Below are 24,339 nucleotides of genomic sequence, written 5' to 3' on the forward strand. Positions count from 1 at the left end.
GGTGATAGCAGCTCTACCGAAGAACGCACGACGTCCTCACCCCCGCCCGACCCTTTCACCGCTAAAGTACCAACAGATATTATTATTATACATACAATACATATAGAAAACTGGTTTTCGGTTTTTTTTTCGTTTTATTTCCATTATTTATTTATTTTATTATTATTTTTTAAATTTCGTTTCACCGTCGCCACTCGCCAACTACACCATCTTCTTGTCCAGAGAACACTAACGTCTAACATACTCTCTTCTCTTTCTTCGTTGTCTGTTGATTTTTTCCTTCATAATTATTACACCAATCTTCTTTCGAACTCAGTGTCTCAGTCCACTATAGTCAAACCCGACAATCCGTTCGCGGACAACACAATACGATAATGTACTACCCGCGACCAACTACCCGTATTCGTCGAAGGTTGAAATAATATCGAAAATCAGTGAGTATTGAAAACAAGAATGATATATAAAAAAAACCCGTCTTGTTCAACTGTGATCTGTGTGAAATACGATTTTCATTTATTTTACTTTTTACGTACCTATAAGCACCTGGAATAAGCTCATATAGTAAGTAGCCAAGATAAAAACTATATAGAAGAATTTATAGTTTTTACTATTTATGATTTATATAATTAAAATCTTTTGTGTCGAAATAGATTCTTAATTTTTTTTTTAATTTTATTAAGCTTATTATGATTTTTTTTATTAAATTTATTATTATTGATTTTGTGTTGTTAGGTACATGATGATGGCCGGAAAAGATGATATAGATGACTGTGACATCATCAAACAGGGTCTGATGGTGAAGCGATCGCAGAACAAAAAACGATTCATGCCTATTAACTACAAACAGAGATGGTTTGTATTGACAACCAAGAACTTCATTTACTATGAATCAGAATCAGAAGTAAGTCAGTATTAATTGATCTGAATTTATCGGTTTTGGATTAGTTTGTTGTTGAACATTTGCATTTATATAATATAAATTTATAAATTTCACTTTCATAATATATATTATTGCATGAACACCAATATTTCATAAACAGGGTTACTTAACCCTATATTTCATATGAATCATAAATTACCTATATAAACTTTTTTAATTTAAATAGTACAAATTAAATAAAATTACAAATTATTCTAATCATTATTGGTTCAAAAATAATTTAATTTTACCCTAGTTGCATTAGGTTTATTTTTTGTGTCCGGTGTTCCGGAACTATGTTTATAATTTGTCAAGCTGACTAATTGATTTCTAATCAATAATATTTGTGTGGCTTGGAAATAAAATAGGCTAAAAGACTAATATTTAAGAGATACACTTTATTAATTTTACTAATACTACAAATTTAATTGTTATCTATTAATAGATTTTATTGTAGTTCAATGTGTATTAGATATTCAAATAGTTTTTACTTGTTAATGTTATTGTGTTATTCTAATAAATATATTTGATTGCCATTAATGATGAGTTAAGTTCTTGATAATTATAATTTATACATATATAAATTAAGTGGGTTAATTAATATTAGTAAGATTTAACATTTTTAATGTAGTAAAAAATATATTTTTTCACTTATTTGACAAATAAGTTAAAAATCATTAGGCAGGGTCGTAGATCTAACTAGGTTCATTATAGTATTATTTATTAATAGTTTAGCCCATTTTATTTCTAAGTCATTTTTTTATTTATTTATAAATTACACAAGTACAAAATTAGAAATATTAAAATAACTTATATTATTTGTTCTACGTTCCATAGGAAATTATTGAAAGAAGCTCACTGCCGTGTCTCCATAACATACATCAACTGCTTAACAGGGTACATATTATGCTTTTATTTGTTACTAATATTAGGGTCATATCATTAACCAAAAAACAATGAACCACCTAAGTAATATAATTATTAAATAGAATAATTTTTCAATTTATACATAATAATTAATATAAAATAATGAGTAAATACATTTGTTTAAATTATTATTATATATATATATATATGGTACCTTTGCTATTATAGCTATTTCAGTGAAACTCTTTAAGTACTAGTTCACAAATGTAAAATATTTGTATTATAAAAACTATATACATACATTTTTTGTTTTTCATTATACTATTTAATCATTGCTATTTATTATCTAATTTGCTCATTATAATGACTTATTCAATAGAAAATATGCATGTTGTTTGTTAATTTTATTACAATAATATTATATAATTCTTGAAAATGTATGCACTTATATGCATGTATATTCACTAAATAATTTAATATGTTTGAAGGTTTTATCAGTTATTGGTACATTTTAAAATGGTAACAAAATATAATTATTGTATTCAATTAAGAAATTGTTGATATACTTAAATCAAAAAAGTTATTGTCGGTGACTGACGAATGTAACAATTAACAAATAAGCCATTTATTTACTTTGGTAATTAATAATCTGGTAGATTTAAAAATTACTATTATGCACATACCTACTACAGGTAATGGGCAAGTTGTAATTCAAATAATTTAAATAATTTGTATTATTGTAAGGTCTATTTATTGTGTATAATTTCTCTAGTAATATTGAGTCTTAATTCTTAATTCATGGTGGTTTATTGTAGAGAAGAAACTTTACAAAAAAGTATAAACATACTTTGTCCAGCAAGAGAATACACCAATTCAGTACATCCTTGTGCAACACCCTGCCATAGCGAAACCATTCTCGATAGTTGGATGTTGCACAGGGATGCTCAAAAGAACTAATTTTAGTAGTTCCATAAGTGTTACTGGATAGAGTATTGTTATTACTTATTATACTATTAATTCTAAGAAATATTAAAATCCATTTGAAGAATATAGTGTAAAAAAAGTGTTTTGATGTTGATCAAATTATAGAATACATCACATATTTAGTGTTAATTAAAGATTCTGAGTAAAACAAATCATGTATTGGCTTATCAATAGGGTTACACATCAATAATACATTTATATTGAGTGTACACAAAAATCTGTCACCTGACATAACTTTTTGTATCATGTTTTTTTGAACCATTTTGAATGGTTAACTTTGTAAAATTTCGGCATTTCTCAAATCCAAACGCCAATCCGAACAGATGCCTGAAATTCGGACTGTTTAGACGTAATCCGAACGTCTGGTAACTCTACTTATCAATGATATTTTTCTGTGAACACATTTTTTGGCGATGGAAAAACTTCAAAAATACGATTTCACTTGTCTATTAATTTAAAAATGAGTCTTCTTAATATAATCAAGAAGTATTTTTTTCTCTTTATGTTGCCTTATTAACAATGAAACACTTTTGATAATTGTTAAATAATTCTTTAATATAAATATTATCAAGCATAGGTTAAATTAAGTTCAACTTGGTATTGTTTTTAGATTATGGTAAATTATAATTTACAAATTGTTTTAAACTGTAAAATAATAATGCACCACTATCCTGTATTAAAGTGAGTGAAATAAACAAGGACCTAACACCCTAACATTGTATCCTGTTTGGCTTTTTATTGTTTATGTTTTTAATGGAAATCATAAATTCATGTAGGTGGGTTTATTTTTTTTTTTGATTGTTTATCTATAGTTTATTGTAATAGCATAGTTTTCGAGAACAAGCTCTTAATAATTTATGATTATCTGTATACATATCTTAAAAATTATAATTGTTATTAATTTGGCTTATAGGATTAATCGAATGAGGTCTTAAACATGACTTAGAAGTTATAGTACTAAAATTTAGTTAATATGTAAAATAAAATGTTCAATCAATTTTTTTTTATAGAATATTGTAGTAAGTATGTAGGAACTATAGGTATTTGATTTGACTCTGGAATGTAAATAATATGACAAATCTGATAGTAATAGTATAATGCATTTAGCATTATTTTAAAAGTAACTGTAATATTATTATTATTGAATATTAATAGAATAAATTGTCTGATATGTTCAGCAATAACAGTCGATTATATACCTACTATTTGAAAATCAAAATACATGTTTAACATGTTTTTGTTTATATATCTGTATATTTTATTGAATTTGTATTGTTAATTTTCTTTATTATATTAAAATATGGTTATAAATAGCACTTAAACCTTAAAATTAGCAAAATTAAATTTCTTAAACGATATCAGGAAAGTATGAAACAAGTTTGTATCTAATTTTCGATATATTATGACTTATTAAAAAAATATGCATTTGCTAGAACTTCTAATCCTTGATAATAAATAATAGTATTTCTTATATGTATATAATAATATATTAATTTCTAAGCCTAAATACTAAGTTTTAAGCTAATAAATTAAATTTGTAATAACTTAAAAAGTTTAAATCAAAAAACAAATATCTATATCTGTGTAATGTAAATCATAATTATACTGAACTCTAGTATTATTATTTTTTTAAATTATTATTTCAGAAATTATAAATTTATAGTTTGTATTAATAAAACAAATCATTAAATTTATTGAATATTACCAAATTTACTATACCAAGTCAATACAATTTTTTTTTCATATTATTTTTAAAAAAAAGTTTTAATTGTATAATTTTTAAATGTAGACTAAATATATATTATTATTATAAAAATGTTTACAGTTTTTGAAATAATGAGTGTTGCTTGATAAAAGAATCACTCTGTATATATTACAGATGTAATAGATAACTTTACTAAGTACCAGTAAAAATTGAAAGGTTAATGTATTTAAAATTTATTGGTTTCTGGTTTTTTAGTTAAATAATAATAGAAATATTTGGTTAATTTATATTTATATAATATTCAAATTAATCAAAATATTTGAGTCAAATGTTCTTCCATTCTGTTCAAATTAAGAAATGAATTCCTATTTATATCATATTATAAATATCAAATAAATAATAATTGTGTTTTAAATATTTTTATAATTTGTTTATAGCGTAAAAAAGAACGAGGTCGTATAAAACTGTCTTCGGTAACTGTGATTGAAACAGCTACCATTACTTCTTCACCAAATATTTTATCTCAAGATACTACTAATAATGATGGTGAAAATGGGTATGCATTTCAAATATCATATAGCGATGGAAATGATCAACAATATACATTATATTTAATCACTCAAAAACTTCAAGATCGATCTGATTGGATAAGATCTTTAAGAGCTGGTATAAATTAATAAACCATTACATTTTATGTTTATTACACACATCAGGTGTTAATTAACATGATATAATTGTTTAAGTATGTGCTGACACTTTGGTAAAGAGTGAAAAATATCATGCATCAATTTGGGGTGGTAAAAAATGGCAATGTTGTCGAGCTCCAACACGTATTGCTGAAGGCTGTGAACCATGTTCTGAATGGAACAAAACACCACCAAATTCGCCTATTATAAAAAATAGTGAAAATAATAGTCCAATATTAGGTAAGTATTTTTCATAATATTAAATGATTGTTTTATAACAAATAACATTGTATATGCAATTATTAATATGTATAGAATTAATTTGATTTAATCAATGGTTGTATTCAATTTTAAATGCAAATTAGTACAATAAAAATTAAAAAAGAATTAAGATGCCCCCAATATCAGAATATGACGTATGAACAATGGCATATAAATGTTGTAAAATATTTTGTTATTTTAAATAAAAATTTTTTTCTTCAAAATTTTAATATTACAAAAAAATTTTTTACCTATTTTTGCCATTAATTTTTCACCTCTATGTAGATGAGTCACTACTAACTTGATTTTAATTTCATAATCTAAAGCAAAATACGTTTAGGTATAATTATTTTTGATATTTTTGTTTTATGTGTAATGGTTTATAATTTAAATAAGAAATAAAATTGCAAAAACTAAGAGACTACTTGTAAATTTTGTAGTGCATCAACTCTGTTCATATAAAACTAAATGTATTTTATTTGTTTTGTAAACGTACTATAGTGAATTTTCATTCTATAGATTAAATTGTATGTTGCTAACTTGTAGTATGTATATCTATTGTGTCTATATTAATTTAACTCGAATATAAGTCATAGCTCCCTTAAAAGTTAAAACATTATTGTTAAAAACAAAATAATAGCAAGTATAGAGTTCTTAATTTTAAATTTGAAAATATTAAAATCTATGCGTGATATTGTTTGATTGTGTACTTGGTATATAATCATTGTATTTATGTATAGTGTTTGCGTGTCTTTAATGTAAAATAAATAGTAGAACACTCTTGCATTTTCATACACAATAAGTCAATAATGTACCGACATGTGATAAATGGATTTTTTTTAATTTTGTTTTTTTTTTATTAAGTATCAATATTATTCCAATTGTATTAACTGATTTAGTGATTATCTAGTTATCCGATAAAAATGTTAAACCCGAAATTATAGTAATCATGAATTTTACTTAAATACGACGTTCTTAAATTTTTAGTTATTTATTGAGTTCAATATTATAAACATTTTAAATTCCTTAATATTCAAAATTAAATGTCAAAAGGTTAAGAGTTCAAATGGAAAAATAGTTTTCAAGTACTTAAACTTCGCGATAATTCAAATATGTTACGCTGTTATTAGAAGTTTTTCTGGTTATTACAACAGTACGACAGCTTGCACAATTTATTGACATATTTAGATGTGCATATTTTGATAGGCAGCTTGATAACCTAACCAGGATCGGCAGGATCAAATCCCTAAATAAAAATTATATGAACGGAAAATAATTAATTTAGGAACCTACCTATTTTTATAAATTTACGCCATCGTTTTATAAATAAATAGACATTTTGAATCACTATATTATATGGTTTATAAATGTAAGATGACGCCAAAACAGACCATTCATGCAGTCACATCGGTCACTGCGGAAAACTTGGGTTTGAAATATCTCAATATTAAAATTAAACCAAGCTGAGACTGAGAGTAAATCAAGAATACAATTATAAAAATATAAATTTTAGAAATCGTTGTGCTTGATGAATATATCGTAAGAAGTAGCTTATTTACTTTAATTACCTAATTTTTTTTGATTGAATAAGTCATAATTACTTAATCAGAAGATTCTGTTTATACACGCATGAATTCTTATTATACTCTCACGACTATACCAGACATACACATATAGTGCCACTGGTATATAAATTATGCAATTTATTTATGTATAAATGTCGTTTATCACGACTGTAAATAATAAATATATTTATATATTGTTGAAATTGCCGTTAATAACCACTTATATACTATTTTTTTTAAATAAGGGAAAGGATTTTTGTGTTAAGCTTAATATCAAATTATATCTGAAATCAATTATATAGAAAAATTTAATAACTGTGCATGACACACAAGAACCTTAAAATAACTTCCATTTTCATATTCATATAATTATATAAATAGGTAATACATGTTAAGTATTATGTTTAGATTTCTAAATTGAGATTCTCTGACTTAGTAATACATACATAATGAGTTAAAAAGTTTACACATTTTATATTAGAAAAAAAAATGAAGTGATGAATATTTTGTTTTAAACTGATGCGTGTAGCGTGTTTTTTAGGGAGTAAAATGTAGATAATTTTTAATACGTGTTTTAAAATAATCGAAAAACCGTTGGATGATTGAATATAAATTTTACATATCCATTAAACTGTTTTAGTGGCCTAATCAGTAATGACAATGTATCGAGGTTCGCTCAAAACCTATTATACAGCTAAGCGTCTTCATCTGTGTTTTTCTCAGCTATAAATACGCTCAGTTTTATTTACCATAATATTTGTTGCCTTTATTTATTTATACCTCACAGATATTTTTTTTTAATTTTTTACTAATTTTCAGCATTAGATGCTATTAGGTATTATTATGAATAAATGCAGTGGCGGATCCAGGATTTAATTTTGGGGGGGGGGGGCATAGTCCAAAACGCAAATCTTAAATTTTTCAGTAATTAACAAATACATACAAATATGTGTATTTAACTTATGTCAATGGGGGGGGGGGCCCTTCGGGCCCCCTTAAATCCGCCACTGAATAAATGTAAGTAAACGTAATTCTCTCTAAGCCTGGGTTATTGTTGGGATAAATTATAAACGTTACTCGGTATCGCTGTTTGGAATTAATCGTGAAATTATTACTGTTTCCAAATTAAAATCTCTATCTCCCAGGTAACACTTATTGTATTACCTACTACGTTTTTTGTTATAATATTATTTAAATGGTTGAAATATTAATTTATTTAGTGATTATATAAGGTATTTAAGTATAATATAATACATGTATCATAGATGGCAATTAATATTTACCCTTCAAAAATATATTTCTAATTATTTTATTTTTAAAACATTAAAATAAAGACTAGTTGTTTTAAGCATAATTGAAATTTGATGCACGTATGTCATCGTCCATCGCGGAGTAGGTATAAGGTCATTTTATTAGACAACTTTTACCTCCAATCTCCCTATTTGACATAAACTTTCAAATTAAATGGAAACAAATTACAACCAAGGTCCATAACTTTTTCTATAAATAAAGTATATTTGTTTAAAGCAAAAAAAAATGAATTGTAAATTCGTCGTAAATAAAAACTGGTTAGCTTACTCGACAACTAACAAGCGTATATTTTAAAACGTTATTTGCTATTGGAAGCTGTATAATATATTAATATACATGAAAATATAAAGTATATAATATTATGTAGACATACCTATTAGTAGTAGAAACTAGAAATACATAATGGACAGTGGACACACATGGAAGAATCACAATGAATTTAATAATACTAATCGATAACACTTGTCAATTAATATTTAGACTATAATTTTCTAAACTACATATCCTTAGTTCTTATATTTTTGTTTATAATATATAATAGTTAGGTAACTTCAATATCACCTATATATAAGAAATGGATTAAAAATTTTGATACGCAGACTCATTAAGGGTTAGGTCTTTGAAGTCCACCTGTAATAGTATATTCATATACAATAGGTATACATTATACATTTATACGTAATAAACATATTATATCTAATAAGTATAGGCTATACTAATATTTTTGTCTAAAATAAATGGTAGCGTTCATAAAACGAAAACGAATATAACCGGTTCACATGTATCTGGAATAATAATAATAATAGCCAATAGAGGTGTGTACTTAAACGTCTATATAATATTATAATATGCACATAATAATTATATTGAAATTAACTCGTTTATAATATTTCGGTCGTGTTTCAAGCCCTAGGAGCTGGCCACACTGCAGTGGTGTTTTAACCCGGTCAATAACAATGTATGCGTTTAGTGCGCTTGCCTTGATGCGTCTCCCCTTCTCGCGCCGGCAGTACTTTTATTATATTATGCTGTGGTGGAGGTGCAGCGCCTACAGCCATTCACTTTTTTTTATCTTTACGTTACGCTCGTCCCCCACGAAGAATCAACGTCCCAACTAGTTCAGACAGGTGTTAGTACACATCTCGGTCGTGCGTATACCGAATGTCATCGTTTGCGGTGCTCGGCGATAGCGACGTTCATTCTGTACATATTATAAAGTTGTAAGATTGGCGTATCCAATATTATTATCTTACCCGATAGAATATACTACTTATAAATCCATTCGCAAGCGTTGGATGTCCGTCCTTAAAATCAAGCACGTTTAAAGACAACATGTAGTACAGCCGTGGCGAATAATCCAACGGATATAATATACGTATATATCACTAAACGAAGGTGCGTACCACTCGGAAACTTCAATAATTTATGTTATAAAATTAATAATAATTTTAAAATTTATTGATATTATACAGTATTGCAGTATAATATATTGATGTATTGTCTTGTTTTTAATTTGCGAGAAAAATTCAATATTATTTAGAACTTCGTTTTGAATTCTCTGCACAAATTTCGTTTCGATTAGGTTGGCGCTCGTAAGGGGGTGCGTTTTTTTCTGCACGATGTATGTTACACTTCCATTGCATGGGGTGTGTTTACACGAGCCTACAGCCGCCAATCAATATAATATGGACGTGACTCAGGCAACGCTTTTAGTGTAATACAAAATTTGAAATAGGATACTAAAAGTCAATATAGATTAGTTTTTATATTAATATACTACGATTTAAAGTCAAGTTGTTTTTAACGGAAAAAAGCTTAGAATAAATCTAATAATTTTGTTTCTTTACGTACCTACATTTCACACCTTATATGTATCTAGATAAACCTATATTTTCTTTTAATTTATTCAATTAATGTATTGATAATTTTAATAAATTGATTATACTCAAGAAAGATGACTATACTTTATAGTTATTTTAAAAATATATTTCGTACTTATAGGTTAATATTATTATAATAACTACATCGCGTCTAATTCTCACGAATGTTTAGTTCTTAATCTAATGAATGTTATGAATGTTATGATACTAAAAGTATATTATTATAGGGTACTATTAATTTCGTTTATAATTTTATAAATATAATACACAGTTGCATGTATAGTAGTTTTATATTGTTATTATATATTATAATATTTAGTATATTTTATAGTTTTATACTAAATTAATTTGTATTTAAAGGCCTATGATAGATTATTTAATGTTTACTTAAAATTAAACTATATTTATGGAATAAACATTTTTTAGATTACGTTTGAAAATTATATTTTCTAGTGTGTTTACCTCGGAAACTGCATATTATAATTAAAACTGAAAATAATTGTCATTACTTTATAGGTACTAGAACTTATAGTATTTATTTGATGTTATTCAAAATGATGATTACGACGACAAGTACTGGTTTTCTATTTTTCGTGTTGTAACTTAACTTGTTGTTAATAATAACGATAGCCTAGGTAGTGTTAATCGTGACTAGTTGACCGACACATAATTTCTTAGGTACACAATGTTTTTTACCCATAATCTTGAGAAAAAAAATCGCTTTGAGGCATTTAAATTTCCGTGCCATCGAACTAGTGAAATATACCTGTACTCAGCAGTGTAGTTCATAGATGCTAAAACACTTAGTTAATGCGGTTGGTGGTACACCTAATAAAACTTGTTATTATTATTGTCGTCATTAACTATTTTTTTGAACCTTATCGAATTGAGAAATCTAGAAACTTGGTCAACCGTAGCTTTAAAATAACGTAAAAAATAGGCATATATTAATTTTAATTATAAATTTTACTTTAATGATATATTAATTTTTCTTTGTATTTATTACGATTTTTATCAGGTAGGTACATTATTATAGTTTTGTTTATTTGATTTACAGTAAAATAAACAGTACATTGTATCTGTCTATACGCATGTATATCATTAAAATAATTTTTCAACTTAGAGTCTCAGATCATTTTTAGAAATTTTGTCCTACAAAAAAATAGTAGTGAGTACATTATAATATAGATTATCATCCTGCAATAACTTTTATTTTTATTCATTTTCTCGTTTCCCTATGTTGGAAAAATACGTTGGCCTTTGTTTAAAATTTAACTTGTTTATTTAGTTTGTTTTTCACTATTTTATCGTTCTATTGATTATTAGTGTTACTCATACTATAACAACTACTTTTATAATTTATATTATTTACTGAGATTGTACTTCCAATTTCCAAACCAAAAATTATTTTGATAAATTAAAAACCTATTTTGTTAGCCATATCATATATAGTTCTTAAATTAAATATATATTTATTTGCTTTTACGAAAACAAATATGTTGTGCTATTTCGATGTCAACATTAACAATCATCAATTTCTTTAAGATCTACTACAATTATTTTGTTGTTAACTTATTACATCGCTGTTTGGAAATTAATGATAGCATATGAATGTAACAATTTGCTCATTCTAAAAATATTGCCCAATGTTTCATCTCAGCATAATGAACATTACTCTTTCTTATTATAATTGAAACTATTTTATTGCTATGGTATAATTTTATAAGATACTTGATAGCACACGTTAGTTGTATGTTAAGTTTTAAAACATTTTGAATTCAGTGAGTCATCGGATAATATAATTTTATACTGGGTGTTTATTCCCCTAGTATTCATTGCATTAATTTTATTTTCGGCAATCATTTTATTATATTAGCAGACACGAACACTGTATGCATATATTTACTGCATAGCCCCTCTTTTTCAACATTTCTTTTATTTCCTGTTTATTAATGGCGCACATTGGCCGTATAGAGTTGGTAGATTTAACGCAATCCCCATTTGTTCTATTATTTGTTAATATATATATTTTTTTTATTATTAATTATGAAGTATTGTATTTAATTTATTAGCGTATTTGTTAAAAAGCATAGACTTCCTACTTTGGCAAACTTCGGTTTATCTATTTGATTTTATGTTAGTAAAAATATTAAGTTGTCATAATGACATAATATAATAGAAGATATATTACCCTTTCAAAACTTCTATCCTTTCGTAATTTGTTAATATGTTTAAGTAAAAAAAATTTTAGTTTCTCTCTTTTAGGTAAAACATAAGATCTTTAATATGATGTCTTATGACAGACCATAGAACATATTACTGATTTTACGTCATGATCTCGTGGTTTATTTATTTATATCTCTAAGTAATTGTATGGTATGATTTATGATGACAGGAAAAGTACGAAATATAATTTTTTGTTTGTAAATGTTTAACACGGAAATGTTCGAATGTGTATTTGGGAACATGTCACTCCGTTAGTTTTTACCTTTTGAAATAATACGTTAGGTACTAGGCAAATTATCTTTATTAACGTTATATTAAGTTAGTTATTTATTGATGAACTAATAGTTTTTTTTTTACAACTTCTAAAATCTTTTTCGATAAATATTGTTATGATCAATACACCTGACTTTTGAATCTTCAATTAAAGAATTTGTATATGTACTCTATTTAATAATAGGTGTATTTATGACTAATACCTAATTAAAAAAATCGAAAGCACAATCAATTATAATATTTTTATTAAATCGTTTTATTTTGTGCTTTATTTATATACTTTTTAAATCTCTATAATCTTTATATGAGAAACATTTTTTGACATTAATGTCTTATTATGTCTCAGGGTAAAAAAATGCAATGTATTTTAGAACGTAGCAAAATATTATTTTGCGAGGTGAAAACAAACGGAATAGTTTATTCTCAAATTATTTATTTCAATTTTTAGTACCTAGTCAAATACACATTCGAACATTTCCATGTTGAACATTTACAAACACAAAAAATTACTTGTTGATATAAATAAATAAACCTATTAAGATCATAAATATGTTTATAACCTACCATAAAAAATATTAATGATCTTATATTTTTCACTAAAAGGGAGAAACTTAAGATTTAATATTTTTTCTATATTTTTTGTGCAAAAATAAAATAAAAATATTACGATTTGGACGAATGCAGACACTAAAATCGTCACGCGCGCGTGGCTAGCCATAAATGTATGATGTGTTTTCACATTTGACCAAAAAAATGTTCCGGTCAATATTCGGTCTAAAAATTAATTATTAAATTTCTATTAACCTTTTGTCTGATCATTTTGTGTAATATTCTATAAAAATACCAATATTTTATTCTTAAATATTAAGAGTAAAACATGAATATATATTATATAGTATTTACCATATTGTATTTAATTTTTGTGAATCCTGTTATTTATAACCTAAATGATACTTAATTAATTTATTATATTTATATTAAAAAGTTTATATCCAATTAATAATGATCCAGTAACCTATAATTGTTATAATGATAATTTTAATTTTAAATCAATTCGTGGACATTTTTTTTCATACAAACATGTTTTATATATTAAAAAAATTATTTATCATTGTTTGTTTACTGAAATTTCAAAAATTTAATATGAGCAATGAATATATGAATTCGTTTATCATGTTTGTATCTATATTATGTGACGAAACCGTGTGTTTTGATTGGATTTAATGTTGTCTGTGGTTTGTTTTGTGTAACTCATTCCACAAGTATCACCGATATTATTTTACGAGTGTTACGTTTTTTTTTGAATAATTGAGTAATGTATTTTCACTTGACAGTGGGAGATATTATTCCAAGTTAAAAAAAAACAAATATTTTATTTATTTGTAGACCACCTTCGTTGAAAAACACACAACTGTATTTTATTTCGATATTCCGTACACGTGTATAAGAATAGGGCGCATTATGTATTTGGAACTCTGTTTGAGACAATGCGCACATACAGCACACACACGTACACGTATGGTCTTTAGGCTTCACCTCTGTCTCTTCTTCCCTACGTCGTTCACATAAAGGCGTAATTGTCTTTGCATAATGCGCGAGTATGTAGTATTATACGTCATTGATATAGTGTATTATCTTAGGGTAAGAGAGAAAGAAGATGATTCGAAAATGAAAAAAAAAGTGGGAAAGGCGTTGCATCAGGTGAATGACTTTGTATTCTGTTCTGTTTATGGTAAAGGTAACAGACGGAATGGTCCACCGATCCGCGTACAAAAATATAAAAGAAACCAACGATTATACAAGTAAAGAGTGTAGACAGACGATCTTATTATTATTATTATTATCATTATCATTATTATATTGGAACAAAACAATAGTTGTTCTCCAACGAATGTATTGTATATTTTTTATAGGTACAAGGTACTATTCATTTTTGTTTTGAAATATCGATAGTGGAATTTGTATGTCGTTGACTAGTTCGTGACTATTTTTTCCGTGTAAAATTACAACAAAATGACATTATTCGTGTTGCAATGTACTGATTTTAGATTTTGTTATTATAATAACATCAACAAATTATATAAATTAACGAAATATTAATTTGAAATCATACGTAAAATATTAATATTTTTTGAAGCAAGCCTTAGAACTAAATTTCTAGTTTAGAATATAGAACAATTAGTTCCAAATTATGTAAACTAATATTTGAATTTTTAAAAAAAAATCGATAATTGCAACTTTGTGGAGTTCAAATGAAAAAAGTTTAAATATATTCCCATAATCATATATCTATAACTATATGTAATATTATTATGTTATAAATCGATCAACATGAAGTGTGTAACGAAGCATATTTTCATGGTTTCACTATAAATACTAAATTGTATGTATTTTAATATTTAATCATGGGAAATATTTTGTGTGGTTTATAGGGCTCGGATTGTTATTGCAATTGCATGTTTTTTTCTATCGGACTATTTTTTTTAAAATTTTTTTGCTCATTAATCTACAAATCTGTTTTTTTGCGTATACGAATTTATTAATAATTATTTTAATTCAATTGGTTATGTTATTTCATTGTATTACTACTACTACTGTCCGTTTATTGTGTGTTCATTTTTGTTCGGTTTCAGAATTTGTTATCGTTAATATTAAATAAACCAATAATAGATTTTAAAAAAATGATTTTTATGAATATCCTTATATATATAAAAGAAGATCAGGCCTTTTTTATGTTCCAATTTTGTGACGATAGTATTTAACTTTTTTCACAGAAATGTTCCAAATACTCTTCTGAGTGTCACCACGTCACCCGATTTTCATTATTTTTGTCTAAAGGAATAAGGGAGAGTGAAGTTCACCATATCAGTTATAATCGTTTACGCGCTGTGTCGTAAATAAACACTGGCCTAACTCATAAATTAAAAATTAATATAATAGTTTTAATATTATTAGAGTTGTATGGAAAACATCGATCACCTTATCTTTGTGCCATGATCAGTTCAATTATATAAATTGCGTTACCTATCGAAAAATAATAAAACTAAATTGGCCAGTTATCGTCATATTGGTTTGCAAATTTTGAATGTGGTATGCTAAGAGGTTTTGACTTCAGTCATTTTAAATATTCATAAATAAAGTTAAATTATACAAATTATAATTATAGAATCATTAACAAAAGTATTGAATTACAATTTTATTTATTTTTTATTATTCTAATAATAGAAAAATGAATACGTTCTTATACATTTTTACAATAATTTTGCAATATATTTTATGAATTTTTAATCAAATAACTTTTGAGCGTAGTGTTAAATATAAACCAAGTGAAATTTACATGGTAGTTGCTTCTGCTGAGTTGAGGTCAATTCACCATGACTAGGTAACACAAATCCAATTCTATCTGACCCCATTGTATTAAGTTAACAAATATAATATTATTTTGTTTGGATTAACAATGTTATGATTATACATTTTAAGTTAGATATATTTTATGGAATATAACATTAAATTATAAATATGTATTTATTTACAGCATTAACAGCAAGCCCAATAATGCCAGGTGGAACCCCAGCTGCCAAGTTAAAAGTAAGTATTGCTAAATAATACATATTTTATAAATTAAAAATACAAACTGTTATATTTATTATATTTATTTCTTTTAATTTATTATCAGGACCAAGTTCCAAGGATTAAGGTAGTCACTGCTCTATATCCCTTTAAAGCAATTGAACCAGGAGATTTGACTTTAGTTAAAGTAAGATAACACATTCATATTTAACAAGTTAACTGCTATGAGATCTAATATGGGATCTCATTGGTCTTTGTTTTGACTGTCTAGGGGATTTTTTATGGGTAATGTAAAAAAAATGCTTCAAATGAAATTTTTACATAATTTATTATGTCTTAAAGTATGTCATAAGTACTGTTAATTATATTTTTCAATTAAGAATGAGATTCAAAAGTGAATTTTATAGCCCTATGGAGTCGTTCATTAAAATTCAGAGGTTCTCAAAGTGTGGGACACGACTCTCCGGGGGTCCGCAAAAGCTTTATAGAGAGGGGGGGGGGGCAAGAAAATTTTAAAAATCATTGCATTGGTAGGACAGAAAAAAATTTGTGAAATTTCCATAATATTAATCGCGTTCTGTATTGTATACAATTCGGTATATTTATACTACATCACATACAGGCAGCAACAATTAATGCGTATACAATAAATTTGTAATGTTAATATCAATATTAGCCTATAAGTATTTGTCGTTTCTTTTTAACTTTGTGTTACTTTAAACATGACTATTAAAATTATTTTTATAAGGGAGGCTCACATCTGGGGTTGACCAAAGGGGGGGCCTGGCCTGAAAAGTTTGAGAACCTCTGCGCTAAATTATTAATTTTATTACTGTTAACTTGAAACTCAAATTTGACTCCTCTAGTATTAATATCTCCATCGATGAATTTCTACTGGATTTCAATTTTTATATTTACATAGTAAAATAGAATGTAATAAGTTAATTTACTTTATAAAGCCGATTTAAAACAATATTTTTACATCTAAATTAAAATTTAAAAATCAACAAACTAATTAAAAAAGGCAGACAATTAAGTACTGCTCTGCTGTACAATAACTCTATAATATATATATTAAATTTTGATTTAATGATAAATCGTTATATATAAAAAACGATTCTGATCAGAGACTATTAATCAACTTATATCACTATAAGTACATTTCTTAATATGTTTTTTGATATTGTAGTATTTGAATCTGATAAAAAGTACTGATAAATGAAACCCAATCTTGGGCATTGCTTTTTAAATAATTTTATTGTACTACTGTAAGACTACAATGTAGAGAACATCTAACTCTATATTCTCTACAGACTATGTACATTATATATTTATATTATTTCATTTTTTGTTGAGACTTAAATTTGGGTTTCATAGAAAATTAAAGTAACTATATTAAAAAACCCCTTGGCGGTCAATATATTCAATTAATTTTACATTTAGTTAAAATAAAATTCTTTTATTACTTTATTTGAGTAATAAATACAATTTAAAACCTTTTAGGGATGTGAATATGACGTCATTGATGATTCTCAAGATCATTGGTGGAAAGTAAGAGATGAGCATGGGTAAGTAAATACTGAAATATTATAAACTATTATCAGTCTCCATCATTGTGATTTATTATAGTTTTTATCAATATATTCTTAAAAAATGTTATAGTGCTATTGGTTACATTCCTAGTAATTATGTTAAAGAAAAAGAATTTCTCGGTCTTCAAAAATATGAGTGAGTATTACTTAAATAGTTAAATATTAAATTTTAAACACACCTATAATAAACTCATTTTATTTTTAACTTGAACATTTGTTTTATATTTACTATATTTTAACTATCATAAATATATATATAATATTTATATTATATTGGTACTTATTAGTTATTGCAACTACCTGTACAACTGGTTGTTGGGTTGTTTTTCTGGTTCAGTACAATTTTATGATTGCAACTATCACTAGTTAACATACTCAAATAATTTTAAGACAATTTGTAATTTATAAGACAGAATAATTTAATCTGCCAATAAATGTAAAGTGTATTGCTTGTTAAAGTAATGTATGACCAGTCAACAAACAAATTTCCCTGAACACTCATTTTTGCCTAAAAAATTTGCGATTTATTTAGCATAAAAAGAAAAATTGCTATGAATTTTTCATGGTATTTTATCAAAATAATGAGTTTGTGGGTCACAAACACAAATTATACTTAGGAAACAGATATTTTTGATATGTTAAATCCTGTAAAAAGATAAAATAAATCACTTGCATATTGTAGGTAGTTAGTTTGTTAGTATATGCTTTGTGTTATAAATTTAATTAGATATTCCAACTTATATTTTTTTTTGTCTCATAGATTATAAAAATTATTTTAAAATAATTTAATGTAGCATTAACTGCTGAGTTTATCGGAAGATTAATTAGGTAATCACAATAACCAATCAGTACCTTTATTTTTTTCTAATTATTTATTAATCAATTATTATAAATATTAAAAACTTTAATTTTAAACTTGATTAACTCATTAGAAGTTTTATTATTTATGCAAAACAAATTTGATTTCACATAAAGTTTATCATATAATTTGTATTTTAAGGTGGTATGTTGGAGATATGTCAAGACAGAGAGCTGAATCTCTTCTTAAACAAGAAGATAAAGAAGGCTGTTTTGTGGTTAGAAATTCATCAACCAAAGGTCTTTATACATTATCTCTTTTCACAAAAGTGTAAGTTCTTTAAAATTGATATTGCTTGTTAATATACCTTTTTTTATTATAAATAAAATTTTTCATATTCATCAATATAATCTATAACTTGCGTGACATTTTAAGTATATTTAACATTTTTAGTAAAATAACATAAATCAGCACAAAAAAAAAAAAATTAGGAGTTTTGTTACTTTACCAGACATTATCTTTTTTGCAATTTTTTTTTTTTAATTTATGTAGTTAGGTATACTGAAAATTATGGTTTAGTCAAAATTTGGCAGTCAAATTTATATTCTTAAGTGGTGTATACTTACAATCTAGTAGACATGTTATTGGGTGTACAGGTTACCTGCTAGCTCTGGGTCCAAGTATCTTATTCACATTTATTTAAATAGATTAATAAATTATTAGTTTATTGTTATGGTTTTTTGGGTTTTACAGTATTTCTTTTTTTTTTTAACTAACTATTATACTATAATATTTATTTTAGACCACATTCACACGTGAAGCATTATCACATAAAGCAAAATAGCCGAGGAGATTTTTTTTTAAGTGAAAAACATTGCTGTTCAACTATTCCAGAATTAATTAATTACCATCGTCACAACAGTGGTGGATTAGCATCACGTTTAAAAGCCTCTCCTTGTGACCGCCCTGTTCCTGCTACAGCTGGCCTTAGTCATGGTAAAAACTAAAAATTAAATTTATTAAATTTTTAATAATTTATTAATTATTTATATTTATTTGTAGATAAATGGGAAATAGATCCTGCAGAATTAATGTTGTTGGAAGAGCTAGGATCAGGTCAGTTTGGTGTGGTACGCCATGGTAAATGGAAAGGTTCTATTGACACTGCAGTCAAAATGATGAAAGAAGGCACAATGTCTGAAGATGATTTTATTGAAGAAGCCAAAGTCATGACGTAAGTCTAGTAAAAAGTAGTGTAACAATTAATGTAGTAAATAGTAAAAATACATTTTTTTTTTCTTGTGGTATCGCCTCATAGGGGGGGGGGGGGTAAACTGTTTGCACAATACTTATCTCATAGGAAAAATACCAAAAATTTCAATTTAATTGTTTTTTTAAACATATTTATTATTTAACTTACCTTATTCAGGAAACTCCAACACCAGAATCTAGTCCAACTTTATGGAGTTTGTAGCAAACATCGTCCAATTTATATAGTTACCGAGTATATGAGACATGGATCACTGCTGAATTACCTCAGGCGACATGAAAATAGTTTAGGTGGAAACAATGGTTTATTACTGGATATGTGTATTCAGGTAAATAATGTCATTTCGATAAGTTTAAAAATAAAATATACTTTTACTAAAATAATTATTTTAATTAAATACTTAGGTTTGCAAAGGGATGGCGTATTTAGAACGTCACAATTACATACATCGTGATCTTGCTGCTAGAAACTGTTTAGTGGGTTCAGAAAATGTTGTAAAAGTTGCAGATTTTGGATTAGCCAGGTATTTAAAATATTATGTTACATCTTTAATATCTTATCAAAACTTATTTTTCGCATTAATTAATACATATAAAATTGTATTATCAACTTGTGTGTTTACAACTGATAATATTATTTATTTATTTGTTATGCTTATAGTCTAATACAGTGAAACTTTCATATAACGAAGTAGAATAAGCAACAAAAAAAAATTGTAATATGAAGGAATTTGTTAAATAGAATTACGTATTCATTAACAATGAAGGTCATAGTTCTTAAAAATATTTTGTTAAACAGAAAATTTCGTAAAATGGAAGTTCGTTATATGGAAGTTTCACTGTACTATGTTTTTATAGTCACTAGGTGGTGCATGTTGTAAAAGCCTGAAACCTTAGATTTTCTATTTTGGAATTTATCTCTGCATATAATTCTAAATAAAATCAACTTAATTTTAAACAATTTATAATTTTATATAAATATAATAATTGTATCTGAATGAATGATTAAATTAATATGTTTAATGTATTTTTTTTGTTATAAGGTATGTCCTAGATGATCAATATACCAGTTCTGGTGGTACCAAATTCCCCATTAAATGGGCTCCTCCTGAAGTCTTAAACTACACTAGATTTTCTTCCAAATCTGATGTTTGGGCTTATGGTAAGCATACAAAAATATACATTTACATATAATTTTAGCATGGAATCTTTTTGTAGGTGTCTTAATGTGGGAAATATTTACGTGTGGTAAGATGCCATATGGACGTCTTAAAAACACTGAAGTTGTTGATCGTGTACAAAGAGGCATTATTTTGGAAAAACCAAAAATGTGTTTTAAAGAAGTTTATGAGGTAAATATTTTTCCTGAATATAATTAAATTATAAATTAATGCTTGTCTGCTATTATGATTTTAAAATGTGATTATATTTTCAAAGGTTATGCGTAAGTGTTGGAGCCATTGTCCTGAAGATCGTCCATCTTTTAGATTGTTAAAAGATCAACTAGCTGTCACATCTCAGGTATATATAAGGTGTAACAAGACTATTTAACAAACTTTCATTAGAAATGTTACTATATTTGTTAAATTGTCCTGGTACACTGTATAGCAAACAGTTTAAAGAAAAAATTTGTAATTTTATATTCATTAATAATGTAATTTTGTTTTACAGGGTTTAATAGCAGATTGACGTGTTCCACGACAATCTTGCAATTGTGCTATTTGCTTGTTGCTTGACATTGGTTATGAGCCTCTCATAGAGTTGTGTCGTATAGTGATTGAAACAAATCGTCGTGGCACTCTTTGAACCTACAAGTTCTATATTCAGTTGTCACAAAAATTTCTGTGAGTTTATCTACAAAAAAATGATCTCGAACTTTGCTATAAGTTTTTTAAAAACAATTTCAAGTGCTGTCTACATTTTATAAGTAATTACTATTTTATTGACATCAATTGAGATACACATTCCTTGTATGTACATGTTTTATTTAAAAGCTTGAAAATTTAGTATTATTTGGGTATTCATTTTTTACAGGATTTTAAATCCAAAATCAATTTTTAAAACTAAATTGAATTTTACACTGTTTTTACTACTGGTATAAACAAGAAGTTTGTGACTAAATAAACAATATTTGTATTATCAACTTTTTAAATCAAAATTTTTCTGAAAAACAATCTAAAACAATTTTATTTTAAGTCTTCCATTTAAAGATAAAGTATAAACTAACCAATGTGTTCCATTGTACACACATATTTGTTATTTTCCCTTGATAATTATTGTGATATCATACTTTTATCTTTTTATTTTGAATTTAGAACAAATATCAAATTTTTCATAAAACTTTTAAGTGTTTCATCAATTTTGAGATCAAAATATATATTGTTAGGTATTAAGTATGAAGACTATTCTGAAAACAGGTATATCCTCTATCCACATAAGTAGGGTAGTAAATTTTGTACCACAGTATCTTATATATTCTTGAACTCCGTTTTCCGAGTGTAAAATCAGTTAACTCAATTAATGATCTAAACAAATTTTAAACCACACATATTTATGTTACAAAAGTCTAATTTTCTGCTCAGAAAATGTAGTTTAAAAATTTATATTGAGTACAAATGTATAAAGTATACTCCGTTTTTAGTGGCCATGTGGTATTTATACCTAGCTGAAATATAGAATGTATATACATATATATGACAGATTTTATAGTAGATGCAAACCTTAAAATTATTATTTTGATGTTTTTATGCTTAGTTATTTTACATTCTTATGTTTTACAATTTACAGATCTTATACTTATTTATTATTGATTTGGTATTGTTTATTTAAAATATCATACAAAGTTAGACCTATTTATAATACTGGCAAAATACCAGAGTTAAATACCCGTGTATACATATAAATTGTATATTGGTTTAATCTCAATTGTGTCAAATTGTGTATGCTTATTTTATACTATATACATTATTGCCAAAAAGGTAAATTGAGTGTTTAAAATATTAAATTATAAGTTAAGGTTATAATGTCAAAAAATATGACATTTAAAATGATATGATTTTACGTAATGATAATATTGAACATTGTGTTATTCTTTTAGTGCATTATTTTTAGCAAGCAAGCTTAAAAATATTTTTATGAGTTCCAAATTTTTGTATTATTATAGCGTTTTATGTTTGCTTCAAATGTCTACAATATATTTATTTATTTTAAACTTAAATATACCTTATTGTATCATTGATTATTGTGTAGATATTAAGTCTTTAAAATGTAGAATAATACTCTTATTTTTAAGTCATATACGCTCAGTTATACCTGTTTATATATTAATAAAGTATATGTTTGTATATTTTATTTATGCTTATAGAAAGCTCTTAATGGTACTTATATATATAAAGAAAAATAATTTTTGCATAAGAAAATAATATAGTTTAGAAAATCAATTAAACAACATTTATGATGTAAACTAAAAACATTACATTTATTAGACTGTTTATTATTATTATTATTATTATTATTATGTACTTTAATAAGTTTTGTTTGACTTAAATAGCATGTCCATTGTCCGTATGTATATTTTTAATTTGTTAAGTTTAAGACTGATTTTTTTTTTTAAGGAAATTTATATTACTTAGGGCCTACCTATTTTATATTATTTTGTACAGCTTGAATTAGTCGTTACTCGATATTTTATAAAAAAAATAATTGGTAAATTTGTCTTTTTTACATTTTTTTAATAGTGTTTTACTGAAATACAATTACTGATACTGATGAAATTTAAGTTTTTTTTATATATCTGATACTAAACTACTAAAGATATTTTAATAATAGGATAAAACACTGCATATTATTATGTTAAGAAGTGTTTAATGGTATTTTAATGTTTTATACATAATAGGATTAAAATATTCAACTACACTATGAAATTTACAATTTGATTATTATTTTATTTTTATGGAGTATGTAGTAAAATGTTGCTTACTACTATATTTTAACCACTTACCAACTATCATTTAATATAATTTATTGTTACCTAAGTGGTGTTAATGCATGCCATGTAATCTATCAAATTTGTATAATTGTGAATTCCCCATCACATTTTAAACATGTCATGAATGTGTAATAGTTTTTATAGAAATACCAAAAAATTTGAAATTAAAATAGGTATTTTGATTTTGAAGATAAAATGTGTTTTAGAGATTGAACACATTAGTTGTTTCATAACAGTATATTATGTGTATTAGCCTAGCAGTATATGTTCAGGTTCTAGTATAATCAGCCACTCAGGATGAGAATCAAAATATATTCATCATGACATGTACCTATATAATTAAAATATAAAGAATATAATATTCGATAAGGTTTCAAATATACAGAGAATGAGTGTTTGAGGACAATTTTTAGTACCTATGTTTATATTATTGATTGTAACAAT

At 25.6% G+C, this 24,339-nt stretch overlaps 1 protein-coding gene across 4 annotated transcripts; it reads left to right on the forward strand.

Annotated features, from left to right (window-relative positions):
* Positions 1-19: 19 nt before the first annotated feature.
* LOC132916975 (tyrosine-protein kinase Btk) lies at positions 20-23,680 on the forward strand. 4 transcript variants are annotated; one of them, XM_060977456.1, is made up of 18 exons: positions 20-434; positions 733-901; positions 1,757-1,816; positions 4,913-5,141; positions 5,219-5,401; positions 16,213-16,265; positions 16,354-16,434; positions 17,751-17,815; positions 17,910-17,975; positions 18,840-18,968; positions 19,441-19,634; positions 19,701-19,872; positions 20,068-20,236; positions 20,313-20,431; positions 20,951-21,069; positions 21,126-21,259; positions 21,345-21,428; positions 21,579-23,680. In XM_060977456.1, exons 2-18 carry the CDS (start codon positions 737-739, stop codon positions 21,594-21,596), a joined length of 2,040 nt encoding a protein of 679 aa, XP_060833439.1. In that variant the 5' UTR covers positions 20-434; positions 733-736; the 3' UTR covers positions 21,597-23,680. The 4 variants fall into 4 exon arrangements, with proteins under 4 accessions (XP_060833439.1, XP_060833441.1, XP_060833440.1 ...); XM_060977457.1 differs by having other exon boundaries at positions 424-561; XM_060977458.1 differs by lacking the exon at positions 1,757-1,816 and having other exon boundaries at positions 21-434.
* The last annotated feature ends 659 nt before the right edge of the window (positions 23,681-24,339 follow it).

The sequence above is a fragment of the Rhopalosiphum padi genome, chromosome 1, assembly GCF_020882245.1.
Source record: "Rhopalosiphum padi isolate XX-2018 chromosome 1, ASM2088224v1, whole genome shotgun sequence".
Classification (NCBI taxonomy): domain Eukaryota; kingdom Metazoa; phylum Arthropoda; class Insecta; order Hemiptera; family Aphididae; genus Rhopalosiphum; species Rhopalosiphum padi.